General features: G+C 37.6%; 1 protein-coding gene across 1 annotated transcript in view; it reads right to left on the bottom strand.

Annotated features, from left to right (window-relative positions):
• Positions 1-6282: 6282 nt before the first annotated feature.
• tafa3b (TAFA chemokine like family member 3b) overlaps positions 6283-15379 on the bottom strand; it is a 95723-nt gene continuing 86626 nt past the window's right edge. The window contains exons 3-5 of the mRNA XM_056260906.1: positions 12376-12525; positions 10885-11009; positions 6283-6413 (exon numbers count right to left, since the gene is read on the bottom strand). Of these exons, the coding sequence (XP_056116881.1) occupies positions 6402-6413; positions 10885-11009; positions 12376-12525 (287 nt within the window). The 3' untranslated portion in view covers positions 6283-6401. The remainder of the gene's footprint in view (positions 6414-10884; positions 11010-12375; positions 12526-15379) is intronic.

Below are 15379 nucleotides of genomic sequence, written 5' to 3'. Positions count from 1 at the left end.
CTGATACCGTGACTATGCGCAGTTGCGCACGAATTGTCTAGATGCACGCGCGAGGTGTCTAGATTATGCGCATGACTTAAACGCTGGCAGACACAGCAACAGTTGTTGGCCGGTATATTGATCATGGAATTATAATTTTCTTGAATTATTCATTCATTCATATTCATTCATTCATTAATTTATGTCACTTGTTTAAGTCATCTAAAAAAAAAAAAAAGCAGGGCCGGCCCTGTAAATATGATTTTATTTACATATAAACATTGATCAGCAAACATGAACAGAAGCTCAACTGAACCTGCTTGACGTGCAGGAACAAACCTCATTTGTTCTTGCAGAAGCTCAATGTGCTGCGTAACATGAGAATGAACCTCATTGGTTCTCGCACGTCAAGCAAGCATGCCTGAGTTTCCATTTACCACAACTGATGTGTGCGTTGATGAATGTTCATGTAAATAAAAGCCTAAATTAAATCTGTTCATCATATAAAGCTATCGTGACTCTTCAGAATATTTCAACTAAACCGCACAGTTCATATGGATTAGTTTTACGATCTATTTGTGAACTTTTCGAAGTGTCAAAGTATCAGTTGGAGGGACAGAAATCTCTCCGATTTCATTAAAAAGAGCTTCGTTTGTGTTCCAAAGATGAAATTCTTACAGGATTGGAATGACATGAGAGTGAGTAAATGATGACAGAATTTTCTTTTTTGGGCAAACTAACCATTTAATTAAAAAATGTATTTACATTTTTTTTATTTTTTTTTATTTTACACAGATACCCCTGGGGGTCCGCAGACGCCGGTTGCCATAAACCACAATGAGCTTTTTGGGTAAGTAAAAAGATGAATGCAGAAAACGTTGGCAGCACACTAAGGTCTATATACTCTGGACCAAATTTAAAGTTGCAAAGTTAAATCTTTGTATCTCCCTCATCTTCTCATTGTTTTCCCCCTTTTCTCTCTCTTTCAGTCATTCAGTTCATCTGTTGCTCTGTACTGATCCTCTTCAGTGCTAATGGCTCTGTGACGGGGCCATCTGTTCACACACACACACGCACACTGGACTGTGTGATGCTAAATAGCACTAGTGTCCTGGTATATGATAATCACAACAAATTTAAATAGGGTGTGTAAATGTGTAAGCACTGGGCAAATGAGATTATTCTATAATATTACACTGCATTAGACTATAGAGCAATGGTCTGCATGAATAAACTAGAGCACAAGACAGCACTAAACTACATCAACTGCAGACCAAGATGCACCACTGAACTCCATTTAATGCATCATAAAACTTAAAAGTGCAACATAACACCATAGCATAAAGTCCAGCGTAAACCACAGTATTAATTAGGCGATTAGACCACAGGATTAAACTCCAGCTCTGGATCACAGCAGAGGAGATTGTTGGCAGCATGTGAAGGAATGTGACCACTGGAGTCGTATTAGCTCGGCGAGTCCTACAGGACCAGATTAGAGCATCAGGAACTACAAACCCTCACATACTGAACTATTTTCTGCATGCCAGTGGCACATATTCGGCAAACGTCAAGGAATCTGAGTACAGACTCAGGTACTTAAAGATGAGTGAAGGGAAGCTTCATGTGTGCCAGCAGCAGTCTGGCCTATAAACCCGTAGATGTGACTCAGATAGAGGCTGTTTATTTTAGACTTGCCATTTTAAGCCTCTTGTGCTGCTGTTAATATTTTATGTCTGTCACTGAATCAACAACATTCTCAGCATGGATTTCCCTCACAATATATATATATATATAGTTCATGTAATTTAATTGAGCACATGACCAAATTTAGACCAAATGTGACTTTTTAAAGAGTCTAAGCTTCTTTTCATTGACTTTTTCACCCTAAATTTATTTAAAAAAAAATAAAAAAAATCGCCAGTCATGATTAAAATGAGTAAATTGATGAAAAATTGTAAATAATAATGTGAGCAGAAAAATAAGATGAAATAGCATGTATTATGAATAATAAAATATAATCAAATATTAGCACAATACATATATTTGATGTATTTTCAATATGTTGTAGTAATTTAATTTTAAAGTAATTTTTTCTTATTATATTTTTAACCAAAATGTTTATTAACAAAACACACATTTTGCATTTACACAAAATGTATTTTAAGATTGGAAATGTATTTTGTAATATCTTTTGCTTTGGTAGTGTCTTTATCGTTAAAATAAACATATGTTCAATTTGAAAAATATATTTACTGTGCCATGCTGTTTACAACATATATAGCAAATATTTCAAAGATATTTTGGCCAAAGGCCATAACAGTCCTGCAGTGCAGCAGAAATGTAAGTAAAAAATTGTCTCACTATGTATTCAAATGTACTATTTACACAGTATGTGCAACATATACATTTGAACATCAAACTGTATAAATTAACATTATTTATTATGTATTCTGAACCAACATGAATTAACAATGAACACTGTAAATTAACATTAACCTGATTGATAAATACTTTAAAAGTGTTGTTGCTCATAGTTCACGATTAACAAATGTTAACAAATGTTGTTTTTTTCTATAATACGACTTTCCAATGATTTCTAATGCTGAGCTAATGATATTTTCTATCCCCTCACCTTAAATGTAACCCTCACATAACCTTTCTGCATTAAGACATTATTTAGTATGTTTGTTACAACAATTTCCTTGTGAGGATTGTTGTTTGGCCCTCATCATGTAGGTTATTTCAGGTTTTACTATCCTTGTGGAGCCATTCCGTCCCCACAATGTAGGCAAAACCTGAAGCAACCAGCCCACATAAGGCACATTATTGTTTTCACCAGAGTATGACCCCAAAGAAAAAAAACGAACAACATTTTTTTCAGTCCACCTCAGTACCAGATTTAGTACTACTATTAATGAATAATTAATGTTCACAAACATGTTAGTTTGATGGGGATGTTTGTGTCTTGTGGAATATGGAACAGTAGAATGACAGAGGGGTCAGATAAATGTTACCATGATGCCAGCTGAATTATTAAGATCTACTAGATTTAGCTTTGCAGCGTTTCCCTCCTCAAAAAGATCTTGGTGTCCTCTCGCATTATTATGCTACAGGGGCTTGTACCCACGAGCAGACAGAAAGATTTCTCCTCAGGATTACTTGATGTTTCTTTTATCCTTGTTGTCAGTGGCATACACCCAATTCACCTATTGGCTTGTCTCTGTTGTTCTGAACACCACAACCCTCTCGGGTCTCTGGAGGGAAGACTCTTCTGTGAGAATGTTAAGAGCCAACTGCAGGTCACAAACATTTATCGTCACTTTCCGATTTTGGGCTGAAACCTTCCATTTCTGCTACTCTTGAAAAATGAATGTCCTTTCAGACATTGCTATAGGCATCAGGATACTGTATGTGACAAAACCTCTCTCTCTCTCCCTCCCTTCCTCACACACATACATATCATTTGGTGTGTGTGTGTACTTGTGTGCTGGGAAATTGCTATTAATGCATCACAATTTAGCCGAACAGCATTAAAGCCCCAACCAGTGTTTTGGTGCAAAAGACAACATTTTCAATCTCTATCTAAACTTTCCTCCATTATTGTTCATCTGCCTGGCTGATATGAAAATAATGAGGAATGATGCGTTTTTATCAGCGAACAGTTATGTAGGGCATCGATGTTAAACTTCAGAATAGTGGGAGACACACTTACATGATACAGCCAGATAAATCATGATTAGTATGCATTCATCTGCCTCTTTCACAAGTATGCATTCATCAAGTATGCATTCATCTGCCTCTTTTTGTAGCTATGTGTGTGTGATGGTGATAATGCTATAATCTACAGATGTTTTTGATTATCTACCCACTTTATTGGGTAGATAAAGTATATAATTATATGCTAATTTATTCAATAATATTTGCATTTTAAAAGTACAACGTTTATATTAATAGTAATTGATAATTTATAAAGTAATTTATAATATTAAAAAAGCATATTAATTGAGCTATATCTCAAAAAGCAAGAATGCAGTTCTGAATATCACCGTGGATGTGATTCGGCTTTAGATAATCAAAGCCCTGCTGAATTCAGAACAACAAAATAACTTTGAGTGTGATATTGCTTACAGTATAACAGTCCAATACACAATAGGTTAATGTTACACAACGTTTTAGACAGTATTTCAAGTTCCATGAAAATAGTTCCAAACGAAGTCAAAACTGAATTATCTAACAACACACAATAGCAGAGTTTAGTTCTGACCCAGTGTTTTTGGACGAATCGGTTTAGTGAATGATACAAAGACTCACTGATAATGACAGTTGCTTGTTTTGTCCGAGAACAAATCGGTTGACTGAATGACTCAATGACTTGTTCTTAAAGGCAGCAGCTTGTCTCCAGCTACTGGCGTAACTATGTAACCTGCAGAGTCAGTAAAAATTGGGTACTCTTGGAACACCTCTATACTATTATTGTATACTATTTTGCAAATGTAAACATATATTTCACCTACATCATTAGCCTACAAAATTGTTATGCACACCCATCATACAGTAGTCACATCTCAGCACATTTATACATGCGAGTATTTGGGTATTATGTACGCACTTTCATACACAAATGCAATGTGCTTCATGCACACACACAGTCAAGCAACAACTGTGTGACGATTCTCCCCCCTTTCCCTCTTGTCTTCTTTCTTTCTTATTTATTCATATAGCTCATATTTTATTTTTGTCAGTGCTGTCAGAGTGTGTATGGTATCTCTCCTGGCCTTTTCCCTCTGCCGTCAGACTTCATTAAATCTGCAAGTTGTATTTGCATAAGCGGCACCAAGTCTCAACACCTACATCCCAGGGTGACGTGTCATTTCCTGGTGTGTGCGAGTGAGAGATAGACAGTGCGTCTGACAATATGCGCTCAGCTTTGTTCACCTGTTTGTATTTTGCCAGATTCCTACTGATTCAAGGTAGCCCAACCATCCCAGATGCTTTAGAAGTGAGCTGCGCCTATTATTATTCCACAATGTTCCTGTTGAATTTTAAAACTCACAGTCTTTCTGCTGCGGTGAGCTTCAGTGTACGTGCGCCTGTGGGTGTGTGTTTCATGATATCATGTATTACGATATCAGCATGCATCTCCATACACGGCCTATGCATCATTTCACTTTCAAATATCTATCTTTATGCCTCTCTCTATGCTGCCATTGTGGTTGGTATTTATGAATTTTATTTTGGGCTAATTTCTCTAATCTCTTGATGACATGCGCACAAACACTCTCAGGATTTCCTCGAAACTAAATTGCCTGTGCATTGAACAGATTCAAGCGTTCGATTAGACAAATACAAAATGCAATTTGTTGTCAGAAAGGCAAAGACAGAGAGAGCATAATGTTTACACTGCAAAGAATTATTTCAGTTCCTTTTGAAACATGAGGGTGTGCATTTGGAGTGACTGCGGTTTTGTCTTCAGGCGTAAAGGTCAGAAAACATGATACATATACTGTATATAATGCTGATTATGTTATTTTCCCATGTATCAGTACAGTGGAGGAAAAGTAAATAAATAAATCATGTTATTTGTGGCACAATAAGCCATTAGGTTTCACTAGCTTGCAGCCTCTGAAATCAGAGTATGGAGAAAAATTCTTTTCGACATGTTTAATTATTGAATATAATACTGACACATGTACTCAATAGCAGTTACGAGGCTGGATAAAAACATTGATAATAAAAGTGATAACCTTATAACCTTAATAAACTTTATTCTGCTTGTTTTGAGAATAACACTTTGATCTTTTACACTTTTACATGTTCTAGAATATACTGGTACATCTATTCTGTTATTTCAGACTGTGGGGCTGAAAAGCTTTAATTTAGAAACAAACAATATACAGTCCGTTAGAGGTCCAGATCGATTTTACATGTTTAAATGCTGTTTCAAAGATTCCGCAAGGAATGATTGGACCTTCTGATTAGGTAGCGCAGGAATGATCATGGAACTTTGGGAAGAACTGAAGGGCAAGGAAGGAGAACATGTTGCTGAAGAGCTTAAACTCCATTGGGTCGCACTGGTGTAGATGATCCAAACATCTTTTGTATAAAACAAAAACAAAAAAGAAACAACTGCATACGTACATCGAGACCCCCCAGCCAATACATTCCAGCAGCTATAGATCCACACCCAGAAGATCAAGCGTCCGGAAGGCCAGGGGGTCCATTGAGGAGGACACATTAACTTTTTAGGATGGTCCTAATGTTTATGGTGGATATATTTCTGGAGATCAGTCTATTCCGAAATAATCGTCGTACGACTAATACTGATCGATCCTGTTAGCTGAAGCTCAATGGTGTCTATTAGTCTTCACTTTCAGCACTTTTGTCCCAGTAAGTTGGGTCCGATGGTTCCGTGGAGCGTAGAACTATCGGGTCACCTGAAATAGAGAACGAGAAAGAATTTAGGTTTGACACTTTGGTGTTTTCCCATTAGACACACCTGCACCTTTGTTTACCAGCACATCTGACTCCAATAACCCCCAAAAATGAATCCTTATGAACTACTGCCCTATTTTGTACAGAGGAACAAGTTGTCTGATTCTCCATCTCTATTAGTACAGATTTCATTAATGCTTGACATTTATCTGCGCTGACTTGTTGTCCTGGCTGCTGATGGGCATGGTCCGCTGGAGCAGTGGGTGAAACAGTTGGCGCCCAAGCAAACTCATTCATTTAGAGCCTGGCACCTTGCCTTCCAAGTTGGCACAGAGGGACGACTGAAGAGAGTGCCATGGCACAATGCCCGATACTTGATCCACCCTCTCACTCTTCCTCTTTCTGTCCCGGTGTCTCTTTCAGATTTGGCAAGTTTTATATTGCAAGAGGTGTGCTGGCATCGAACAGTTACCATGCCGATCAATCATTTTAAACATCCATAATTGATCAAAGCAACTCTTTTTTTCTCCTCTCTTATTTTTGACAGACCTGCGCTTCTATCCCTTGATTCTTTCTTTTAGCTTTATGTATCAGGTGTGCATAAGTTCACTTATTAATCATGGTTAAAAGTTTTGACCAGTAGGTGGTCCAATTCTGAGTACAAACAGAGAATTGAGTTCCCTTTAAAGCATTTCGGAGAGAGTTAAAGTGCTGAAGGTTCAGTGCTGTAGGTCTCATTTTGAACACAGTTGCATCTGTAATGAGAATTAATGCGGTTGTGTGGGTTTATGTAACTACTTTTAAAAGACCTGATAAAACCTCTGGGAATGCCCTCAAATCTTTATAAAATGATTTATAAAGTAAATAAAGTTGTTGTTTTTTCTATAAAAAAGACATACAAATTATAATATAAATTGAATTTGGGTGGTTTTCAGCTTGTTGCTATGCAGTTAGGGTGTTCTGGGTGTTTGTCAGAACTGTAGGTGCTTGCTTGCGCACCTAAGCCAAAAGAGACAAAAGTCTTTATGATTTTTTTTGTTTTTTTTTGCACAGATTATTGTTATCAAGAACTACTAACAATAAGCTTTGATCCAGATATTGTCTACATTCTGGGACCAACATCTACCCATAGAGAAAGAGGCAGAATGTGTGTGTGTGAGATGTGTGTGGATGGTCCAAAGTAGTACAAGAACAAGAACACATACGCACATACACTTCTGTTCGTTTTGGATTTTCATTTATAAAGTACAGATTTCACTTCATCTAAAGAAACATCACACACATTCAAGTACAGTTCATCACACACATGTAGGCTCACATGAATTCACTGTGATGAAATATGGATCAGTGTTGTGTGTGTGTGTGTGTGTGTGTGTGTGTGTGTGTGTGTGTGTGTGTGTGTGTGTGTGTGTGTGTGTTTTATTAGAGGTTTGGCGGCACACATAGCTTATCAGTCATTGATCAAACCAGACTCTCTCCTTCAATTCTGTTTTCCTCCCCTGTTTTATTTTTTGCCATGAAAAAAAAAATAATGAAATCACCATGACTATTTTTTAAGGCAATGTATGAAAACGTCTCCATGTGTTGTTCACAACGTTGAAAAAAATGAAAAGACCAAGGAAGTCTAGAGAATTTATTTCTGTTGAAACTTTTAATTGGAGAGGTTTTCAGTATTTCTAACTGCAGAGTATGAAAAATACATAGGCCTCTTCTAGCATTTAATATAATAATTATAATAATAATTGTAGTTGTGCGTGCTTAATTTGGGTGCCAGTCCCAGATACTTCCTCTCCAGTAGAGTCCAAAATGACTTTCTGTCACACCAATTTCAGGTGAAGTGACAAAATCTACCATAAATAAATGTAATGACTACCATAATTTCTGGCCATGAATATATATATATATATATATATATATATATATATATATTTATTTATTTCTCAATATATAAATATATATTGGTATTCCTAAGGTAAAAACGTTTTAAAACATTTTTCCTCGAATTTTCCGCTTGGCAAGAGTTCGTTTTACCCTGCTCTCCAGTGACTATAAAGATCACAATAAATCTTGACATCATGTCTTCTGGTCACTTCATTTTATTTACTGCTTTGTTCTGCCTTTGACTTTTTCTGTTGAGAAGAGTCTGAGTCAGTCACTTCACATCTGTCACTCATAACATAAGTGCTTGTGTGTTTGTTGCTTGGCTTGTCTCTCTCTTTCTTTGTCTCTGTCTCTCTTTGTCAAGATTCAAGAAGCTTTATTGGCAGGATAAAAAAGGGGTTGTCTCTCTTTCTCTGTTTTGTTCTTCTTTTTTCCCCCCTAAATCAGGCTCTACTGTGTTTGATGTCAGTTCCAACAAACTTCAGGCTCTCTCCACATGAACTCCTAAGGTATGGTACAGAGCGTGTTCACAACAAGAAGAATTAGGTCACTGAGAGAAAGAAAGACAGAGGCTTTGTTCCAAATAGTGAGTTGCCTACCTAGACAATATTTTAAATACTGACAAACACCTTCTTTTAGCCACATTATAAGGCAGCATTGCTTGAATCTTTCACAGAGAGGGCAATCAATGCAAAAAAATATAGATGATGAACAAAGTGAGATAATGTCAATTATGAGTTCTAATCAGGGTCGTCATGCACTTAGTATTTTGAGGGGGTATGCACTTGGAGGGAGTAATAATACATTATTAACGCATTTACTGGCGCTATTCCAAATTATTAGGAATATTAGGACTATAAGTCCTGCATCGACCTTTCTCGTATTCTGTAGCTTATAGAAATTAATTCAATTAAAGCATTAAAGGTGCTCTACGTAACTTTTAGCGGCCTCTAGTGGTGATGTTTCAGATTGCAACCAAATTTTACAAGAGCGCTCGGGCTCAAACTCGAACTCATAGACAATACTGTCTATTATGCAAATATCTCGGCGAATACTTGACGGATTCGGCGAGCACCGAGCTCGTTGGGACCATCTAGTCGAGCTGAAAAGAACCATATAAGTTCCATAGTTTTTGGTGGTGTTTTCGCGGAGATATTAGCAGAAAACCATCGGGCGCGCTGCAAAATTGCGGACGCCGGTGACGTCACGATCTCAGAAGAAAATCGCTCGTATCTCTGGAACGCAAAGACCCAGAGAGCTCAAATTCGGGGGAGGAGGTCCCAGGGGAACCCTTGCCCGAACGCTAGAGTGGCGGGCCTCGGGGATGCCCCCTACCGGATCGCCGTTCGCTGGGACCCCCGATTTCGAACGGCTATAACTCGGGGAGCCGGGCGAGTTGGACCTCGGGGGTCGGCTCGTTCGAAAGGCCCCGTCCAGCACTAATCAACGATTAGAGTCTTGGGAATATTGATCAAAGATTGACTGACTAAGATATAAGCCAAAAAACTTGCGCCTTTAACCGGACGTAACTCCCTGACCGTCTACAATAGACTGTATATAAGGAGAGAGGCTCGGGAGCGCACATGCACGTCACATCCGTTGGATTTCGCGGTAAATCCGACCCGGAGACTTCACATAGAAATAGGAATACTGGCCTTCAGAGGTAATAGCAAAACTCGACAAGTGGATCATTTTAATGTGTGATTACAACCCCTTCACACACAGGCAATAAAAAAAGGATTCATTTTAGTAGAAAAGTTACATAGAGCACCTTTAAGCACTGACACCGCAGGGCAAACTGCACCTCATCTCGGTGTTGTAAAGAGCTTTTTGTGAACCAGAGACTGTTCTTTGAAGTCCTGCAAACCTAACGTCCTCCATAGCCAAGCGTACTACGCTGTGTTCGGCCGATAAGTATCAATAAAAATCAACAAAACACGTTGTCAAATTAGGCTATTTCGAAGGATTAATGCCTCATCCATAGACATCAGTGTACTGTCTTCTTTACAAACTATGAATGTTTTTTTGCAAGTATTTATGCGTATTTAAATGTCAGACAGAAACATAAAATAAACATTATATGGTTAAAAACACTGAACAGTTGTGATATATGATGAGCGCTGTCTCTGGCTCAGCGCCAGCCAAAGCGCGAACGCAATTTGAATTTAGCAGTTGATGACGTGACGCATTGAACATTTCTAATCACACCGGTGTGATCGTACGTTTCAAAGTCTTAATTATCAAATGTAAAAATATATATTTTTTGTCTTCTGGAAGCTGCATACAAATCCATTTGGCTCAAAAACCTGAGGGGGCACGTGCTTCTGATTCTAATATTTGTGTGTGATATGTATTTTATCCTGGAGTGTTGCAGTATTAGATCAGCAATATGCTAATGCCAAAAATTGTATCTAATAAAATTAATCTCTTGTGTGTTTTCTGTTTATTCATTCAGAAATGGGAGTTTAAATGACCCTGACAGCTTTCAAAGTCACTGCATCCTCAGGCCAAAAGGACAGTCCTCATGTTTTGAAGTGTACGTGTATCATGTACAGTATGTGTGTGTGAGTGTGGGTGGGTGTGTATACTAACCTTGGTGGTCTTCACCTTGTTGCCTGTGCTGCAGCTCCAGCCCGTGAGGTCGGGCAGGACTTTACACTCCTCACCATCCACACACGGCTGCATCTGACACCACCACTTCTGAGCTACTATAGATGCTACACACACACACAAACATCACAGGGAACATGGACAAGACCACTTAGGTTAGTACATACAGTACAGACACAGTCACTTCCAGTGAATATAGGGGAATGGGGAAAAAAAATCAGGCAAAAGGTTGTGCTGTTCCTTCCTGACTGGGTGTAGCACCTACACCTCTGCATCATTTTGAAGAAACTCAACATTACAAATGTATAGGTCCCAAACCAACTCAGTGTGGATTGTTTTGTGAATTTGTCACAATGTAGTGCAGGCGTTGCAAAGTAACTGCCTTATTGCATATGCACAAAGGTTAGCCAATCATAAAAGAGGGCATTAGAGGTCATAGCAAAAGCAGCCTGTTAATTTCGTAGGGTTGGAGAAAGGGTGGAAAATTGACCTGCAAAACGAAATTACTAGTGCTGTCGATTTAACATGTTAATTTAGAACACTTAATTAAAAAACATTAATGAATTTAATCATGCTCCCTGACAAGTACTGTACAAAACTACTACAAAAGTCACACTTACAGAGAGCAGGCAGTACAGAATGAGTATTCATTCATTCATTCATTTCATGCATTTTTGAAAGTTGAACTGTTTGGCACGTCATCTTAAAAACGTGCCAATTATAATGCAATATGTGACACAACAACCAAAGACGTCCGTCTAGTAATTAATTATAATTAATGTAATTAATTCCATTAAAATTCAAGCCCCATAAATTAAGACTGTTTTTGTACCTTGACTTAAGCTAAGTGGACTCCAGGGAAAGACATAAAATGAAAAAAGGAAAATAGGATATGACCCCTTTAAACACAGAGGATCATGGATCAGCTCAGGAGCAAGAAAATGGCAAACAGATGAGGAGTTATTTGAGATGATTCAGAGAGTAAGAATGAAGCATGAGATGGGGTGAAACTTGGCTTATTTGACATTTCCTCTCACGCAGAGCGCTGTGTGTAGAGACACTTGAGCTATTTTTTCCTGAGCTTACAGTCAGGCAAAATAAGATAACGATCGATTTCTCTGTCAAGTGGACAGTGTTGACACAATATTAAATGAAACAGCCAGACAGCTGCTGAGGAAGACAAAGAGACCGAAAGACGGAGAATGAGAGGAAAAGAGACGGGGGAGAAAGAGTGAATGATGCAGGGCACAATTGCATCTTTATCATCATACATATAGGGGTGAATTTGCTAGTTGCACCAACATTCCAGTTCATCTAGACACTGAATGCACTGAAGTAGCTCTGTCAATGAGTATTTAAATTTAGTCGTTATCGTTCATTTTAAGCACAAACGCTATTTGTGAATTAGGCTATTATTAAAACCCAGTGCCATTTGCCTGAATAGAATTGAAATGATCTGAAGATCTGTTTTACCATCCACACAGGAGGGTGCAGCCCTTGTTGTTCCAGCAACTTGTCCCGGGAAGCAGGAACACTTAACCGTCTGTGATCGCTCCTCAATCTTATTTCTGTTACAGCAGCGGTGGGCTGCAATCACCTCACATGTGCCAGCCTTCACGTGCACTGCAACAAAGAACACACACACATTTCATAAGAATATTTGTCTCTGAATGACATTGCAGTCAGCATCTCATTTAAACAGGCACACCTGCAGTCAGTCATTTCACCACATATAGACATATGCTATTATGCTAGGTACAGCTATGTTTTAGCGATAGTTGAGTCGTCAATATAAATGATTTAAATATATTTCAATTTTAATTTGTCATGTAATTAATTTGATATTTTACTTTTAAATCAAATTAATTATGTGAAACACATTTTATTTCAATTAAATTTGTATATATTTGTATTATATTTAATTTCAATTTAGTGACATTAATAACATTTAAAAAATAATTTAATGGATGTTTCATCATCTTCTCTCAATGTTTTTTAGTATCTCAGCGCCATGAGATAATCTCAGTAACACTTTGTTAACATTAGTTAATGTATTAACTAACATGAACTAACAATGAGCAATACATTTTTTTACAGTATTTATTAATCTCAATTAATGTTAGTTAATAAAAATCCAGCTGTTCATTTGTTCATGTTCACAGTTCACTAACTAATGTTAACAAACACAACATGTGATTTTAATGATGTATTATTAAATGTTGCAATTAACATTAAATAAGATTAATAAAATAATTGTTCATTCTTAGTTCATGTTAACTATAGAAGTTTACTAATGTTAACTAATGAAACCTTATTGTAAAGTGTTACCAAAATCCCTTGTGAGTTAAAATTTTTAACTTAAATGGTTGTTGTAAGAACATTTTTTTAATGGAATTTACATACAGGTCAGGGGGCATGATTAATTGCACGCATTATGTGTTGAGTTTTTTTTTTTTTTTATATACAGTGCCCTCCACAATTATTGGCACCCCTGTTTAAGATGTGGTCGAGGACTTCTAAAAATTCTCCTTTTTTTTAAAACAACATATAACCCAAATGCAAAAAAAGAGAAAAATCCAACCTTTTATTTAAGTACATTACTTTGGTGGTAAAAAAAAAAAAATCACACATTTAGAAAAAAAAAACCTTGAAATCATGTGTCCCACAATTATTGGCACCCCTGATGTTAATAATTTGTACAACCCCCTTTTGCCAACAAGACAGCACTTAATCTCCTCCTATAACATTTCACAAGATTGGAGAACACAGAGAGAGGGATCTTTGACCATTCTTCTTTGCACAATCTTTCTAGATCATCCAGTGTCCTGGGTCCTCTCTTATGCACTCTCCTCTTCAGCTCGCCCCACAGGTTTTCGATTGGGTTGAGGTCTGGGGACTGAGATGGCCATGGGAGGACCTTGAGTTTGTGACTGGTGAACCATTTTTGTGTAGATTTTGCCACATGTTTTGGATCATTATCCTGCTGAAAGATCCAATGACGACCCATCTTCAGCTTTCTGGCAGAGGCCATCAGGTTTTTATTTAAAATGTCCTGGTAGTTCAAAGCGTTCATAATGCCATGCACCCTAACAAGGTTCCCAGGGCCTTTGGAAGAGAAACAGGCCCACAGCATCACAGATCCTCCACCATACTTCACGGTGGGCATGAGGTGCTTTTCGGCATACTCATCTTTTGTTTTACGCCAGATCCACTTAGAGTGTTTGTTGCCAAAAAGCTCAATCTTAGTCTCATCTGACCAAAGCACACGATCCCAGTTGAAGTCCCAGTGCCGCTTAGCAAACTCCAGACGTTTACGTTTGTGAGTGTTAGTGAGAAAAGGCTTTTTCCTTGCATGCCTCCCAAACAGCTTGTTGGCATGTAGAGAGTCTGATGGTTGTTTTGGAGACTTTGTGACCCCAAGATGCCACTCTTTGATGCAATTCTGTGACAGTGAGCTTAGGACTTTTTTTTACTTCTCTTACCATCCTCCTCACAGTGCGTTGTGGCAAGATAAACTTGGGACCTCTTCCAGCCTTGTTTGTCACTGTTCCAGTTGTTTTAAACTTCTTAATGATACCTCTGACTGTAGATACGGGCAAGTTAAGGCGAGTGGCTATTTTCTTGTAGCCATTGCCTGACTTATGAAGGTCGACACACACCTGCCTTACTTGAATGGTGTGTTCTCTTGTCTTTGCCATGTTGACAAATGGGTAAGAGAATTAGGCCTCTGTGTCACGTCATATTTATACCCCAGGGAAACAGGAAGTCATGAATTACTAATTAAAAGTTCCTAGATACCCTGACCAACTTTAGCAACTACAGAAAAATATATTTAAAAAAAAATCAATTAAATTTTTCAGCGTAATCGTTAGGGGTGCCAATAATTGTGGGACACATGATTTCAAGTTTTTTTTCTTTTCTAAATGTGTGATTATTTTTTTTTAACACCAAAGTAATGTACTTAAAAGGTTGGATTTTTCTCTTTTTTTGCATTTGGGTTATATGTTGTTTTTAAAAAAAGGAGAATTTTTAGAAGTCCTTGACCACATCTTAAACAGGGGTGCCAATAATTGTGGAGGGCACTGTATATATATATTTAATTGTACTAAAGTGAAAAGTTAAAATGATAGCAATAATTTTTATAGCACTACTTTAGCCTACTCAAATAATCTAGGTCTGTTTTTCTTATGCAGGAAACATACACAAGCTTCCCGGTATTTTTTGTGAACTTTAATTAAAGCTCTGAGGGTCACAGAGATGAAAAGAAGACATAACCAAAAAATTAATAACAGAACTGCTCTGGGTGCCCGACGGCTACTTGTTAGGCCATCAAAATGATTGAAATTCTAACAGAGATCTTCACCATCTCACTATCTCAATATCACATCAATGAAAAGTGTTTTTCTCTTTCCGAGTGTTTGAAATTTGTAGACGTGCCTTTGAAACGTTAACGCTGAAATTGCAAAGCAGAAAAACA

This window comes from Rhinichthys klamathensis, unplaced genomic scaffold (genome assembly GCF_029890125.1).
Source record: "Rhinichthys klamathensis goyatoka isolate OS25496 unplaced genomic scaffold, OSU_Roscu_1.1 h1tg000180l_1, whole genome shotgun sequence".
Classification (NCBI taxonomy): Eukaryota; Metazoa; Chordata; class Actinopteri; order Cypriniformes; family Leuciscidae; genus Rhinichthys; species Rhinichthys klamathensis.
The sequence above is the reverse complement of the archived record's forward strand: the minus strand, read 5'-3'. Positions and strand labels throughout refer to the sequence as shown.